General features: G+C 44.5%; 1 protein-coding gene across 11 annotated transcripts in view; it reads left to right on the forward strand.

The window, feature by feature from the left end:
- Positions 1 to 14,034, forward strand: part of CEP170B (centrosomal protein 170B) — a 55,855-nt gene that overhangs the window by 3,585 nt on the left and 38,236 nt on the right. For all 11 annotated transcript variants that reach the window (XM_019615920.2, XM_019615919.2, XM_019615921.2 and 8 more), the window contains exons 3-4: positions 9,801 to 9,890; positions 12,790 to 12,868. In XM_019615920.2, the coding sequence (XP_019471465.1) occupies positions 9,801 to 9,890; positions 12,790 to 12,868 (169 nt within the window). The remainder of the gene's footprint in view (positions 1 to 9,800; positions 9,891 to 12,789; positions 12,869 to 14,034) is intronic.

Below are 14,034 nucleotides of genomic sequence, written 5' to 3' on the forward strand. Positions count from 1 at the left end.
GTTCTCAAGCTGTGCAGTCCAACATAAAAGTTGGAATATCACTAATTGTCCCCAAATATCACTAATTGTGAAAATGTGCTGCTTATTTCACTGGTTGTTTATGGGGTTAACTGGACAGCATGGACTGTGAAATTCCCCGTACTTCATGGAGTATTTAATGCTGCTTTAAAACTCTAAACTGGCTTGTTAATGTTGCATGTGGACTGGCAACCTTGTGATGCTATAAATTTGTCATGCTCTTCTCTACAAGGTAAATGAACTGGGATTCTTGGAGGAGCCAGCAGTATCAGTGAGAAGAAGGATGCAGTTGCATTTGGAGGCTGGCAGGTGGTGGGAGGGTCGTAGAGGAGATTTTCATAAGAGACCTTTCTGTTATTTTGCTGGAATGAAGGCTCTGGGTTGTTAGTAAAAGCCAGCTGTTTATGTTCATGGGCTGAATTATATCTGACGCTTTATAAACATATTAGTTTACTGTCTTGAGTAATACAGCTTTTTCTCAGATCACATGAATGGTCTTATTTTGAATAGCACATAATTTTCCTAGCCATTTGCTTATAAAGATGTTTTCCCAAGAGCTTTCTTGGGCTCCAGCTGACATGACTGTTGTAAGATGTAGGGCAGGAGAGAGACTCAAGTGCACTCTTGATATCCAAGCAAAGTTGCGTGTGAGCAGATGGAGGATGAGGTCTAAAAATAGGCTTTTTCCCTACTGCGATTGTCCGTGTCACAGAATCGTTGTGCAGGTTGGCACAATTGGTTGTCCTGGGGAAAGCTTAAGGAGCTGGGAGGTTATTGGAGCAGGTGGACAGAGCTCTTGTGGCAGTATAACTATCATATCCCTCTGGTAATGACACTGAAATTGTGTTCACTGAATGGTTATTTTGGATATAGACTTCAAGTTATAGGCACTCACTTCTCCCAAGTGCACAGTTGAGAACAGACTGGCATTGTCTAGGAGGGGGGCTGGATGATCTGGGCACTGTTTTTCATCTCTAAGATTATTTCTGCTTAGTGATTTCATTGTGATATGGTCTGTGGTCCCCTGCTGAGACCTTGTGCTTTCAACAGGGCTCCAACATGCAACATGAGAGTCCTAGTCCTGAAGATCTAGCAGACTTGCCTTTCTCATCTTATTGTTTCAGGAACGTCTTGTCTTTTGAAGTTTCTTGGCAAAGTTACTTTAAGGTATCAGATCCCTAAACAGCAAAAAATGATGTCTTTGTCACCAAACAATCAAGCCTTAGTTTCACCTGAGTTTACAGGTACTATACTTGCTTTCTAGTTAACAAAGAGATAAAGAAAGCCATGGTCTTCAAGCTTAAAATTAAGGAGATTTGATAGTGGGGAAACAATCTGCCTTGAAATCCTCTATACGTACTAAGAGGATTAGAAATATTGTAAAGGTTTTCTCAGCACTGTAAGGATCCTTGTACAAGTAAATGTGAGATTTACATTGGGTTTGAATGTTAATGCATGAAGACAATGCCACGTAGTGTGCTTTGGCATGCAGTGTTGTTATGCATAGTCAAGGGCTCCCTTCTGCTCTCTTTCTGATGATCATCATTTGATTCTTTTTAGAACCCCATTTGCTCTCCTTGGATAAGTCAACCAACAGCAAGAGTGTGGAAATTTAAATCTTTGCTAATTTGCTCTAGCAGGTTTTTCATAAAGCTTAGTGAAAATGGGAAGTAATTTTCTGAAAATGTTTAATGTTTTCTTTTTCCATTTTTTTTTTCTCCTAAAAGAAAAAGTTGTATTGGTGGCTTGTTACGGTGTTGTTTTTTTTTGACAATGTAGAGTGAAGTAACTCCCTCCCCCACTGCATTTTTCATGTGAAATATAATTGCCAGCTTTATCAGCTGTGATCATTTGCTTAATGTGATGGATATTTACTTGCATTAGCAAAATGTTTATGTAGTGCAAAGTTTTTGTTTAACCACTGAAACCTTCCCCTCCACTCCTAAACAAAGCATATTTGTCATTTTTGCTAAATGTAAATATTTAATGAAAAGGAGAGCAGCATCATGGTTTCCCTGTTGTTGTTTAAAAGAGAGACGTTTATTGGAAAAAATGAGAAAGGAAAATATTTAAGCAGTGTTCTGTTGTGTTTTTCCCTCCCTATAGAGCAGCATTTGGGCACACTCCTTTCCTACACAGTATCAGTTTGTACTCCAGCAGGAGTTAAGTGCAGATGGTGTGATGCTTCTGTTTCAGGTGTGGCCTTTGTTCTGCCTGTCAGTTAGGACAGCTTGGCACTTCCTATTATGAGCGTCTGCTTTCAGTTGCTTACAACTTTGCTGAACTTTCTAGCTGTCTAAGGTGCAAGTTTATGTTCCAGGCATCTGCTTCAAGCAGAGTAATCTGGAATAGATCACCTCCCTTCTTCGGTCTTCTTAGAGAACAGGTCTGAGGAAAATGCTGCTTTCTTCACGTAAACTATTTAGAAGTATATTTAACTTGTACTTTGAAGTTCTTGTGCTGCAGAGAGCTGGAGGTGATGTTTATCAAGAGGGAATCCCCAGGTGATGGGTTTTCTCACTGATAACTGGAATGTGTTTGGCTGAGGTGCAGAGCTTTGAACAAGGTTGAAGTTCACGTGCAGTCAGTGGGGACAGCTTAGAGACTATTGTTTTTAGTGATGTTTCATCTGGGAGTGAGGTTGGTGAGGTTATGGGTTGGAAGACAGGTTGGGCTGGGTGCAGGGATGTACAAGGCTGATATTTATGTGGTCAGCAGCTCTGTGTCCAGGCAGAGGCCAGTCATGAGTAGTGTCCCCCAGGGATCCATGTTGGGACCAGTGATCTTCAGCATCTTTGTAAATGACACAGGCAGTGGTATGTATCAAGTGTACTCTCAGCAGCTTCACTGGTGACTCCAAGCTGAGTGGTGCAGTTGACACAACAGAAGAAAGGAATGCTATCCAGAGAGCCCTGGACAGGCTTGAAAAGTGGCCCCACATGAACCAAATGAGGTTCAATAAGAACAGGCGCAAGGTGTGTTACACTTGGGTCAGGGCAATCCCAGATAGTTGTACAGACTGGGGGAAGAACTCATTGTGAGCAGCCTGCAAAGAAGGACTTGAGGGGTCCTGATGGACAAAATGCTGAATCTGAGGCAATGTTTGCTCTTGCTACCTGCGAGGTCAACTGCATCCTGGGCTGTATTAAAAGAGGGTAGCAGCAAGATGAGGGAGGGCTTGTTCCCCTCTGCTCTGCCCTTGTTTGGGCCCATCTTGAGTACTGTATCCAGGCCTGGGACTTGGAGAAGAAGGGTGTGGAACTTTTAGAGCCAGTCTGGAGGGCCACAAAAATAACCAGAGGTCTGGAACACCTTTCCTATGAAGAAAGGTTGAGAGAGCTGGGCTTATTAATCCTGGAAAATAGAAAGCTCTGGGGACACCTCATTTCAGCCTTCCAGTTTTTGAAGGGAGCTTATGAGGAGCGGAATTAATTTTTTATATGGCCTAATAGTGATAGGACAAGGGGGAATTGCTTTAAACTTAAAGAGGGGAGATTTAGATTAGGTATCATGAAGAAATTCTTTACTCAGAAGGCGATGAGGCCCTGGCACTGCTGCTCAGAGAACTGTGGATGCCCCATCCCTGGAGGTGCCCAAGGCTGGGCTAGATGGGACCCTGGTCAGCCTGAGCTGATGGAGGGCGATAGCCCACAGCAGGGGGTTGGAGCTGGATGGCTTTAAGGTTCCTTTCAGCCTAAGTAATTCTTCTGTGTGTGAGTAGCTGCCCTAGATTAGATTAGATCAAGGTGCATCTAGCCCAGTGTCCTGACTTGGGCTGTGGTCAAAGCAGCTCTCAAGAAAGCTGATACAGTACTTGTTCAACTTCCTACAGTTTATGTTTCAGAGAGCTAATTGCTGGCTTTTTGCTCATTTTGGTCAGTGGGTTTCAATTTCACAGCAGCTAGCCAACAAATTAAGGCTGGGCTGAGCAGGTACGACAGGAAGGTTTGTGTGCGTGCATAGAGAGGAAGCACGGAGAGGGGAAGCTGTAGGGCTTAGAACATGGTGAACATAGGGCACAAGCAGCTCAGTGTGAGAAAGGTGGGCACTGCTCTATGCAGTGGGGAGCAGCATCTCCCTCAGGCCTGAGGTGGGCTTGAGGCTTGCTGTTGCTCTGGTGTCAGCAAATAGCTGTGGAAGCTACCAGCCAAGTATCTGTCACTGGTCCATATGGAGGATCATGTGATGCTTGTGCTATCAGCCAGTTCAGCTCAGGGGCCCCTACCACAGGGTTGTTCTTCTGGCAAATGGCATAAACTCTAACTTGATACTGCTTGAATAGACATTTTCCTTTTTTTAGCTTGTTTTGGTAAAAAGCGATGCAATTACAAGCATCCTAGGCATTGAAAGAGCATTCCTATGGCTGCTGTGTGAAGTGTTTATAACTGCAGAGCAGTTAGGATTTCCAGTGTGAAGACTGTCTGCGTGCTTCTGCTTCTGTCCCATGTGCATAGGCATGAAGGTACAATCTGTTCCTGTGCCATTACCCAGTAGTTCTACCTGTACAAGACCTGTCCCGTGCTCAACACACAAAGTGCATGGTGCACTCTGCAAATAGCACAGTGTAGTTATGAGCTCTGTGTGTGTGTGACTAGTAGTTGAATGAAGGCTTCATTGACCTGACGTGTCCTGCCTTCCCCGGGCTGTATTTGATAACACAATGTCTCTCTGATGTAGCTTGATAATCATTTACATAAACAAGTGTGAATAGACGCAGCATAGCTTGTCTGTGCTGTGAGGAAGCAGGTGGTGTGAACTCAGTAGGTGTTTTTCTGATGCTTCTGGGTGAATGCACTGCTGTACAGAAGCCAGATCCTTCCATCACAGGGGTATTTTTTGCACTGGAAGCTCTCTCTGGGAGTGATAGGGGACCTCAGGCCTGATGTCCCAACCTCCGTCCTGGAGGCCCGGGGTGGAGGAGGAAGCTGCAGACAGGACAGGGCTGTGCAGTTAACTGGAGGGTGTCAGCCAGCACCTGTCTGTCCCTGGGTGTTAGGAATTGCAGTGGTTCTGCGACGTTCATCCCTGAGGTGCCACAAAGGAAAGGAGGTGTCTTGAAGGCAGAAGGGAAAGGATGTGGCCTTGGGAAGCCTCAGATTTCTGCTCAGCAGTTCTGGGCAACAGCTGTGGCAATTCCAGACCTGTTGCTGTTTGGTTCTCCCGTTGTTTCCTCTTAATGTGGAATTGATGGGAGGGCTGTGCCCAGTGAGGGGATGCGGTGTAGGGCAGTCAGCATGGGCAGGACCAGCAAATCGTGAGGGGAGGTCATTGCTTCCCTGTGACATAAAAGACAGGAGGGCTACATGGGACTGGAAGGAGGATTTGTCCTTCCAGGGAACCCTGCCCATGTCTGCAGCTGACCACGGTCTTGATCCAGACTGTGTTATGCAGCTGTACTGAAAATGTAAAGGCTTCTCTCTCACACCAGAGGTGTTGCTTGCCCATGCCTCCTGTGCGGCCCTGCAAAATGGAGGGAAGGCAACCTATCTGTGGGCTGCACACTCCCTGCCTCAGGTGAGGACCAGCCCTTGGATCTCTTGAACCTGTGCTCCGCTCTAGAAAGGAACTAGCAAGCAAAACCCAATTCTAGCCCTGAATAACGGGTTAAATTGTTATGGAAACTGTGCCAGCCTCCAAATCCCTTTGCCAAGCTGTGGGGATTATGGTTTCATTTTCCTGAGGGATTTCTTTCTTTTGTTCAGTGCCTTATTTTTGCATGAATACTCAGGCCCTGGCCCTGCAGCGGATCCACTAGACAGATCCACAACCTTAGCTGCAGCAAAACTAGCAGCAGGAACCTGCAGCTCAGAAGCTGTAATGTGTTGAGCTCCAGAATGAGGCTGCTCATGGTGAAGAGAGGTCTGTCTACTTGTGTGGAGTCATGCAGAAGCCAGCCTGTGTCCCTGGAAGCAATCAGTCTGCCTTCTGGAGGGCCATCTTGTCTGCAGCCAGCATGAGGCAGGATGGAGCATTCACAAATCACTGATATATATCCTGGGAAAGTACTGAAGTGGCCAGTATGCAGAACTCCACGAAACACATAGCGATGAAAGAGGGAGACTCAGTGTTTACAGCTATCATTAAAAGTTACCAGGATTTTACTTTTAAGGCAAAAGCCTTGTTTCAGGCCAGTGTGCCAGGTTATCTTGTTGCTGTTTGTTTGATGTCGACTGTACCTCTCTTCTTTCTAAAGTGGGGCACTGGGAGAGGTTTGTATTTCCTTACTGGGACGCTTGTGCAGAACTGTAACCTGTTCACTGTGGAAAGTATTCAAGCAAGTGTTTATTGCATGCTGCCACCAGATTGCTGCAGTTATCCTTTGCCAGACGTGCACAACAGACTGTGGTTAGGAACAGGGAAACTGCTCTTGTTTGTTTATTTTATCTCCAACACCACAATGCCTCGCAGCACTGGCAGGGCTGAGGTCCAAATCTCAACCCTGGGCAGTAGGCTTTTGCCCATGGTAATTCTGCTGGGGAAATAAGCAGCATCTGTATCTGCATAGACAGTTGAGCTGCATCTGTTCCCCGACCCCGTGGGGAAATGCAGGCTGTCTGACTCTATTTTTGACTCCTGCCTACTTTAGCAGGCCTCATTTTTGTGTGCGTTTTGCTTGGTGTCTCTGCAGGTTCTTGCTTTGCCCTGCATGTTGTGCTCCATACATCAGACCCTTCCTCAAACAGTACTGTTGATCATCTGCTGTTTGCAGCACACATAAATGATGTGATGTTTGATTCTGTGGAGACCCCTGCATATTTGGAAAGCAGTTTTTGCTGCTTCTATGCTAAGCAGGGGCCTTTGTTGACCTGATGTGTGCAGTTATGAGAATCACAAGCAGGCTGCTGGCTGCATGCCTGATGGGGACTGATGCAAGGTTTTGGTCCAGATTTGAGACTGGCAAGACCAGGAGATGCTGTTTCTATCTGGTATTGGAGATAACTCCTCTTTAATGTCATTCTTGGAAGGAAGGGCAATTGTAAAATACCTTTGTCTTTGGATAGGTGCAGCATGTGCATTTCATCTATGAGATATTTAAAACACGGTGCATTGTAGGCATTACGTGGGAGAAGCAAGAGAGCCTTACATTAGGAAGTGATTTGAATGTCTGGAAGTACAAACACTGCACGAGTTCAGTATGGTAAGAAATCAGTGTCTGTTCTCCCTTCAGAGAAGTTACATGTTGTTGACCAGAAAAGCATGTTCTGCGTTTTCCCAAGAGTTGTTCTTATTTGCTAGACTGATGCTGGGACATGGTGAGAAGGCTGTGGCCCTTCTTCATGCCCTCTCTCTGAGTGTAGCCTTACTTCTTGCCTCCAGATCGCTTGTGCCTGGCAGCAGACCTTCCTTCTCTGCTTTCTTTCCCCCCCTCAGTCTGAACTGAGATTTTGATAGCTTTACTGTCTTGTAAATATGTGCTCTTAAACTAAGGCTTCCTGTGCTTGGTATTCAGTCAGTTGCAGTTTTTTCAGTTTATAGACTCTGGTTTCCTAACTCACCTTCTGTGATTCAAAGGTTCTTTCATTGGAAACTGCTGGCTTGCTGAGCTGAAGTGACTTCAGCAGGTCTGTTCTGGTACTCTCATCTGTTGCCAGTGTGGAATGTGGCTAGGCTTTGCTTGGAAGTGGGATTGAGGCGTTAATCATCATCAGAGATGATTCTGCTCTTCTCCTAGAACAAAAGCACTATCAGCCTCCAGGCAGCTGCTGTCACTGCAAGAAAGAAAAGCTCATGTTAAGTGTGACTGATGTTGAAATAAACCACACCTTGGTTCTCAAGAATGACCTTTGGCAAATTGCCTCAAAATAAACAAGGTGTGCGATTTTAGTTATTTTAGCTTGAGTTTCCTTGGAGACAGGCTCTTAGGAACTTCTGCTGCCAGTTCTTGTGATGTTTGTTGCTCTAACATAAACAAAACTGAGAAAATTCTTCTCAAAAAAAAAAAAAAAACCTCATGAAATTTCACAGAACTATGAGCTGCACAACAATTTGCCATGCTCCTAATACGCTCTTGAAAGGGATGCTGAGAAATTCCAAGACTGTGGGTCAGATACAGTATATCGCTGCGACTGCTTTTGCAAAGGGCTGTCTTGAACACAACTAAAACTTATGTGGAGGATGGGAAATTCTGGCATAAATAGGTCCCATCGGTGACTTCTGCTTTTATGTAGGGGAATATCATGGTGCTAGAATACATCTCTGCCCTCTGGGTTGATCCTTGTCTGTTTTGGGACCGGGAGTGGCTGTAGTCAGCTGTTGTAAAATACAGCAGTCCAAAGGCTGAGTTAACTTACAGCAGGGTCAGGTCCGGGGCAGACCAAATTTTTAGAGACAGCTGCTTCCCTGAAGTAAACCCTGTATATTTATTAAATGGCTTGTGATTCGGTGCGAGATAAAATCTGCCTAAACTTTTTTGTCTGGACTGAATTCTTGAGGCAGAAGACATTCAGCCCTCAGAGGGAGGCTAAAGGGTTGGTTCCGCCTTTAAATTCTGTTAATCTTTAAATGAATGCTGTAAAAAGCTAAAGCAAACACTGCTACACCAGTTACTCAGCTCTCCTTCCCGTCCCACTGGGGACAGTGGTAGCCACCCACAGTACTGGGTTGCTGAGGGACATGGGGATACCTCATGCATGCATCTGTGCTGTGCAGGTGGGATACTTGTGTGTGGTAGTCCTTGGGAAGAACAAAGTCCTGCAGATAGTTTAGTTTGTAAGGATAAAGCCTCTGTGTTTTCATCAAGGAATTCCCCTGAAATAGTCTCTGCCTCTGCTTGCCCACAAGGAAATGGCTTAGTGAGAGCGGTGCTGTGGAAACCAGCCTGTTCATGCTTGGGAAAAGGGAAGGACTTATTTTTCGACAAGAGGCTTGTTGGTTGGTGCCCAGGAGGAAGGTGTGTTCAGTCTGGCTGGGCTCCCTGCTGGGGCAGCATGCCTTCCCCTGTTCTGAGATTCAGGGAGGTTTCAGCAGTGGGTGCACCTCCTGATGGATTGAGTGGCTCCAGTGACTGGCTCATAGCTACAACACCTATGGCATATTTTAAAACTCTTCAGAGGCTTTTCTTTAATGATTCTGCCTTGAAACGGTCTGACAGAATTTCTCCTGAAGTATCATGCTCTGTTTTGAGGATAAGACGTTTGGTAATGTGCATTCAGATAGAGCCGCTGGGACAAAATTGCTGTCCTCATCAGTGTCCTCAAAGCAGGCTTAACATTTAAATTTTCTAGAGCTGCTTTTTCATCCTCAGTTACCTAACCTTCCTCTAAGCTGGAAAACATCCTAGAGTTTAAATCAATTTCAGCATGTAATTCTGGGAACAGTATGCATTGTAAATGAGTTTGGCTTGAACTCAAGAAAATACTTCTTCCCTTTCAAAATTAGGAAGAAATCCTTCCAAATAGAAAGTCCCTAAGTGGTGAGGCCATCAGCACCAGATTATGGAAATGAGCTTTTCCAGTTTGCAGTGGATCAGATCCTGCCCCCCAGGCCTTTAATTTGACTGGTTTTGTTTTCAGCATGTATTGATACAGCTTATTGAAATGCCAACAGAGCTTTCCATAATATTTTTTCATCTAAATATTGTATTGTCTTCAGCGGACTGTTTAGAACAACCATGGAAGCTTTAACTGTATTCTTTGGTTATTCATAGTAACGGTAATATTTAATGTTTGCTGTTTTCTCTCCCCTCATCCCATATCAGGTTAGTTTAATGTATAAATGTTGTTGTGAGTAACAGTGTCTCTTATGGCTGATTGCTCTCACATTCATTGTGCTTTCATTGCCAGTCCCGCAGTGTCGATAAGCAGCATGCTGTAATCAACTATGACAAGGAGAAAGATGAGCACTGGGTGAAGGATCTTGGGAGCCTAAATGGGGTAAGTAGCAAACCTCTGGGATAAGGGAGGCCAGCACACAATGCTGAGTCTGTAAGCATTTTGTCCCTCTACTGCTAGACCCCCTTGAGTTACTCTAGCCGTTGGCATAAATTAATCTAAATGTATATAATTATTTGCAAGGCCTGAGACAGAGGTCATGCAGCATCTCATCTTAGAAGAGGAAAGCTTTGATAAATTAATCTTTTTTTTCTTTTTTTTCTTCTTCCCTTGTTGGTGCCCTTGCAGAACTCTCCAGCATTCACAAAACCATAGAGTCTCTTTGAATTTATTTCCTGCTCTTTTCTATCTCATTTTGGGCATGTTAACATTGAACTGGTGAAGCTGGAGCAGCTGTTCAGCATGAGCAGGGTGACCTTTAGCAGTTCTGTTGTCAGTGTGTGGAGTGATTTATGGGATGATGAGCCATTTAATTTCTTTAGGGAGAAACTATTTAAAACCAGCTCTTTTTGGTAATGAAGATTGGTATTTCACCTGTTTTGATTTGTGTTAAGACTGAGGAAAAATGTGAACCCAGAACAGGAGCAGAGCCTGCCTCAGTTTTAATCCTTGTTGTGACCCTGACTCAGTCTTGTTAGGCAGCTTGGTGAGGCTTTGCCCCCAAATTCTGTGATTATTTAATACATTGGGAGAGTTAAAACTGTCCTCATATCATGCATGCCTCTCTTCGGCTGTTGCTACATACCAGTGGAGTTATTCCTCTTGTGGAGCAAGCCTCAACTAGATTCACAGGCCTGTGTTTGCAGTAGAACTTTTACTGCAGTCACTGTTTTCAGCTTAGAAAAAGGAGCTCTCCACCATCGCTGCCACAAAAACATGAGACAAACCCAGAAACTCGTATGGAAACTGTGGGTGAAGCAGACATCAACCTTTTTGCCTTCTCTGGTATCTGGCTGCAGCTAGAGTGAGTGATAATCCTTCTCGGCCTAATAGCTGAAGGCAGAGAGCCCTGCTGAAATGTCAGTATTTCTGCTAAGTGCTGTGGGCTCTGCCTGGATCCTTGCTTCACAACCTCTGATTAAAGAATAGCTCAAAAATACTGCTTGCAGAAAGGGGAGGTTCCTGTCGCTGCTTCTCTTCTTTCTTCATAGGCTCATGAATAATAATTTACAGCATTTTGATAATAGACTTACAGAGGTGGATTGAAAGAAGTGAGAGTAATGCCTGCCTTCTGCAGCTGGTCCAACAGGCTTCATTGGAAAAGGCTGCTGTGGCCAACTCTGTTTATTTTGTGTGAAGTAAATAGGTCCTTAGTTGGTAATTTTCATGTGAATGTTACTTTCAGGGGGAAAGTCAAATTTCTTCCGGGGGACTTTGATTTTAATTCAATTTTCAGCATTTGCTTTTATTTTGTATTTATTTTCCTCTTTTTTCGACAATGCATTATAAGACTTCAGGCAATATAGTTATAATATTATCAGGTCTTTTAAAATGTTGTTTTATTATAATGTTCAGGCAGCTGATTCTGCAGTCTTTGTGCCTTTTGATTTTTGAAGATAGCATTTCTGTCTGCAGTAAGCAGTTTAGTGGGGTTATTTAAGTGCCCAGGTAACAATCAAAATGGATTTCCTGGCAGACTCTTCTTTTGCAGAAAATCCAGCAAATAGTTATTTTTGTTCTGGATCTGTCTACTGTGGAATTTTCTTCCACGCAAGTAGGAATTGCCTGTCTTTTAACCAGCTTCACTGCTTCTATGCTGAAATTACAGACCTCTTCCCCAGCTTTTCTGGCAATTGCCAGGAAGCAAATTGCCATTACCTCCTGTGTTCCAGCTTCCTGCTCTAGAATTTATTTTTCCCTCTGGTTATCACTTGGTTTTACAGTGTGTGTTTGAGTTGGCCAAGGTGAGAAAGTAAAAGGAGAAAGCTGTGCCTTGGTGATGAAAGTTTTTCAGTTCATTTTCTAGCGTAATTTTGACTCTTCACAGCTTAACTGATGTTGTAGTGAGGCTGCAGAGACCTGGCAGTAAACATCAGGTCTGTGAGGCCGGGTCACTGCCCTGCTGCAAGATCAGGTAACTTCTGGGGTCTGCAGCTGCTGAGTGCCTGAGCCCCACCAGCATGCTGGTGCTGTTTCACTTGAGTTCCTGAGTTATTTTTATTTGGCTTGGGTTATTGCAAAAGCACACGGGCTCATCTGTGGAAGACATGTGAGTGCTTGATCTGCTGTTCTGTAAGAATTATTCTTTATGGGTTCCCCTCAGAGTGCAGGCAGCTGAGACATCTGAGGTGCTTGTTCTCAGCTGTGAAGCACGTTTTTTGCACCTTACAAGGATAATTCAGTTTCTTGAGGCCTAAGCTAACTGTCTGTAGCGTAGAAAAAATGAGCAAGTGCATCTCTTGGGTGAGAGGCCTTTTGTACTGATAAATGATGTCTTGGACAGCATGGCCTTAGATACCACAGTGATTTCACTGAAATACCTGCTTCTCTGTGTGTTTCCGTTTCCCTTTCCTATGTGATAGGCTTTGATAAATGATCAGGCCTTGGGGTTGGCACGAGTCTTGTTTGGTATTTGATGGAGAGCTCATTCTCAGCTCAGTAGTTAGTTGGAAAAGCTATAGCAGCTTCTCTCCTATATTTGCTGCCCTTGCTGGTTTGGAAGGAAAGAGAAGACCCAAGAGCACCCAAGGTTCCTGACTTCAGACACCTCATTTACATCTTTAGGTCAGGAACTAAAGCTTCATTTGCAATTGGTGAGAAGAGTACCTGGCTTTGAAGCACATTTGGGGTGCTCAGACCTGCCCATGGCAGCTCCATGCTGATGCTCTGCAGGGAGCTGAGCTCCTCAAAGGACTGAGGTGCACCCTGAGCACTTGCAATGCCCTCAGCAGATGAGCATGTACCATGGGTCAAAAACCACACCTGTGCTTCCTCTCTGCAGACATTCGTCAATGACGTGAGGATTCCCGACCAGAAGTACATCACCCTGAAGCTGAATGATGTCATTCGCTTTGGCTATGATATCCTTCCTCTCTGAAGATGCATTTCGTGCTGTTCATTGCATGGAGAGTTAAAAGCACTAATTGTGGCTAATGACTAAGGGTGTTTGTTTTGCCTCCTGCAGCCTTTGGATGGCTCATCAGCTTTTGTTTCTCCACAGTGGACCTGATTCAGAACATATTTATCAGGATGCCTGCTGCCTCCATTGGACTTTGAAGCAGGCACTGCGCTGACAGTAGTGTCTGAGGAGGTCTCTGTCAAAGGAAGAGTTGTTTGTTTTTTTTCTTTTTCATTTGAGATCTGTGAGTGGCATCTGTAGCTGATAAAAGTGTGGGAGCAGGTATGCTTCATATGCTTTTGTAAAAAAAAACTAACATTTTAAAGTCATCATTCTTTGCTCCCAACTGCTTGCTTGCGGACAGTTTGCAGGTTTTTGGTGCATTTAGCTCTGGGAGCCTGCAGACAGACCCTTGGCTCTATCAGTTGAAGGTTGCCTCTGCAAATTGCTGTGCCACGAAATGCAAGAATGAAACTCTCTTTAGCAATAACAAATGTCACCCCTATTGGGGAAGGCCAGGCTGCTGGTACTGCTTTGTTTACAGACGCATAAGTTCTCATGGTGTCTGCTTAAAATGCCTTCATCCCTTTCCTTTTTATCCTGATGTGGTTGTTTGACTGCTGTAGATCAACAGAAATAGACACCCCTATTGCTGCCTTTTCTTGGTGTTATCAAATCATTTTTTTTAGAATACGTTCTTTTTCAGTTCCTTCTAACTGCCAAATGTAACTTACTCAAGATGGATTATGAAGCAGCATCTTCTCCAGGTTTCTTGCTTGCTTTTGCGAGAAAACTTTGGTTAAAACAGCCCAGGCATTTCTGAGAATAGAGGTGGGGGGGAGGGGGAGGAAAAAGGTTTGATTGGAAAACTCTTGTGCATCCTTGACCCCAAGGCCACATTCTTGTGTCTGTAGTTGTATCCATGATAAAGTATGTGTGCCTGGCTGTGCTTTAGCCTTGAAATACTCCAGACCTTGCTAGAGCCCAGCAGAACCTGCAAGGGAAGGCTAAGCCTCCTTTGTGCTCTTGCCAGGCTACAGGTACCTCAGTTCTCAGCTGCAACACTTGCGACAGGGATGCTTAAACAGATTTATGTGCAATCCTGGATCTGGTGGAAACGAAGATTTT

This window comes from Meleagris gallopavo, chromosome 5 (assembly GCF_000146605.3).
Source record: "Meleagris gallopavo isolate NT-WF06-2002-E0010 breed Aviagen turkey brand Nicholas breeding stock chromosome 5, Turkey_5.1, whole genome shotgun sequence".
Classification (NCBI taxonomy): Eukaryota; Metazoa; Chordata; class Aves; order Galliformes; family Phasianidae; genus Meleagris; species Meleagris gallopavo.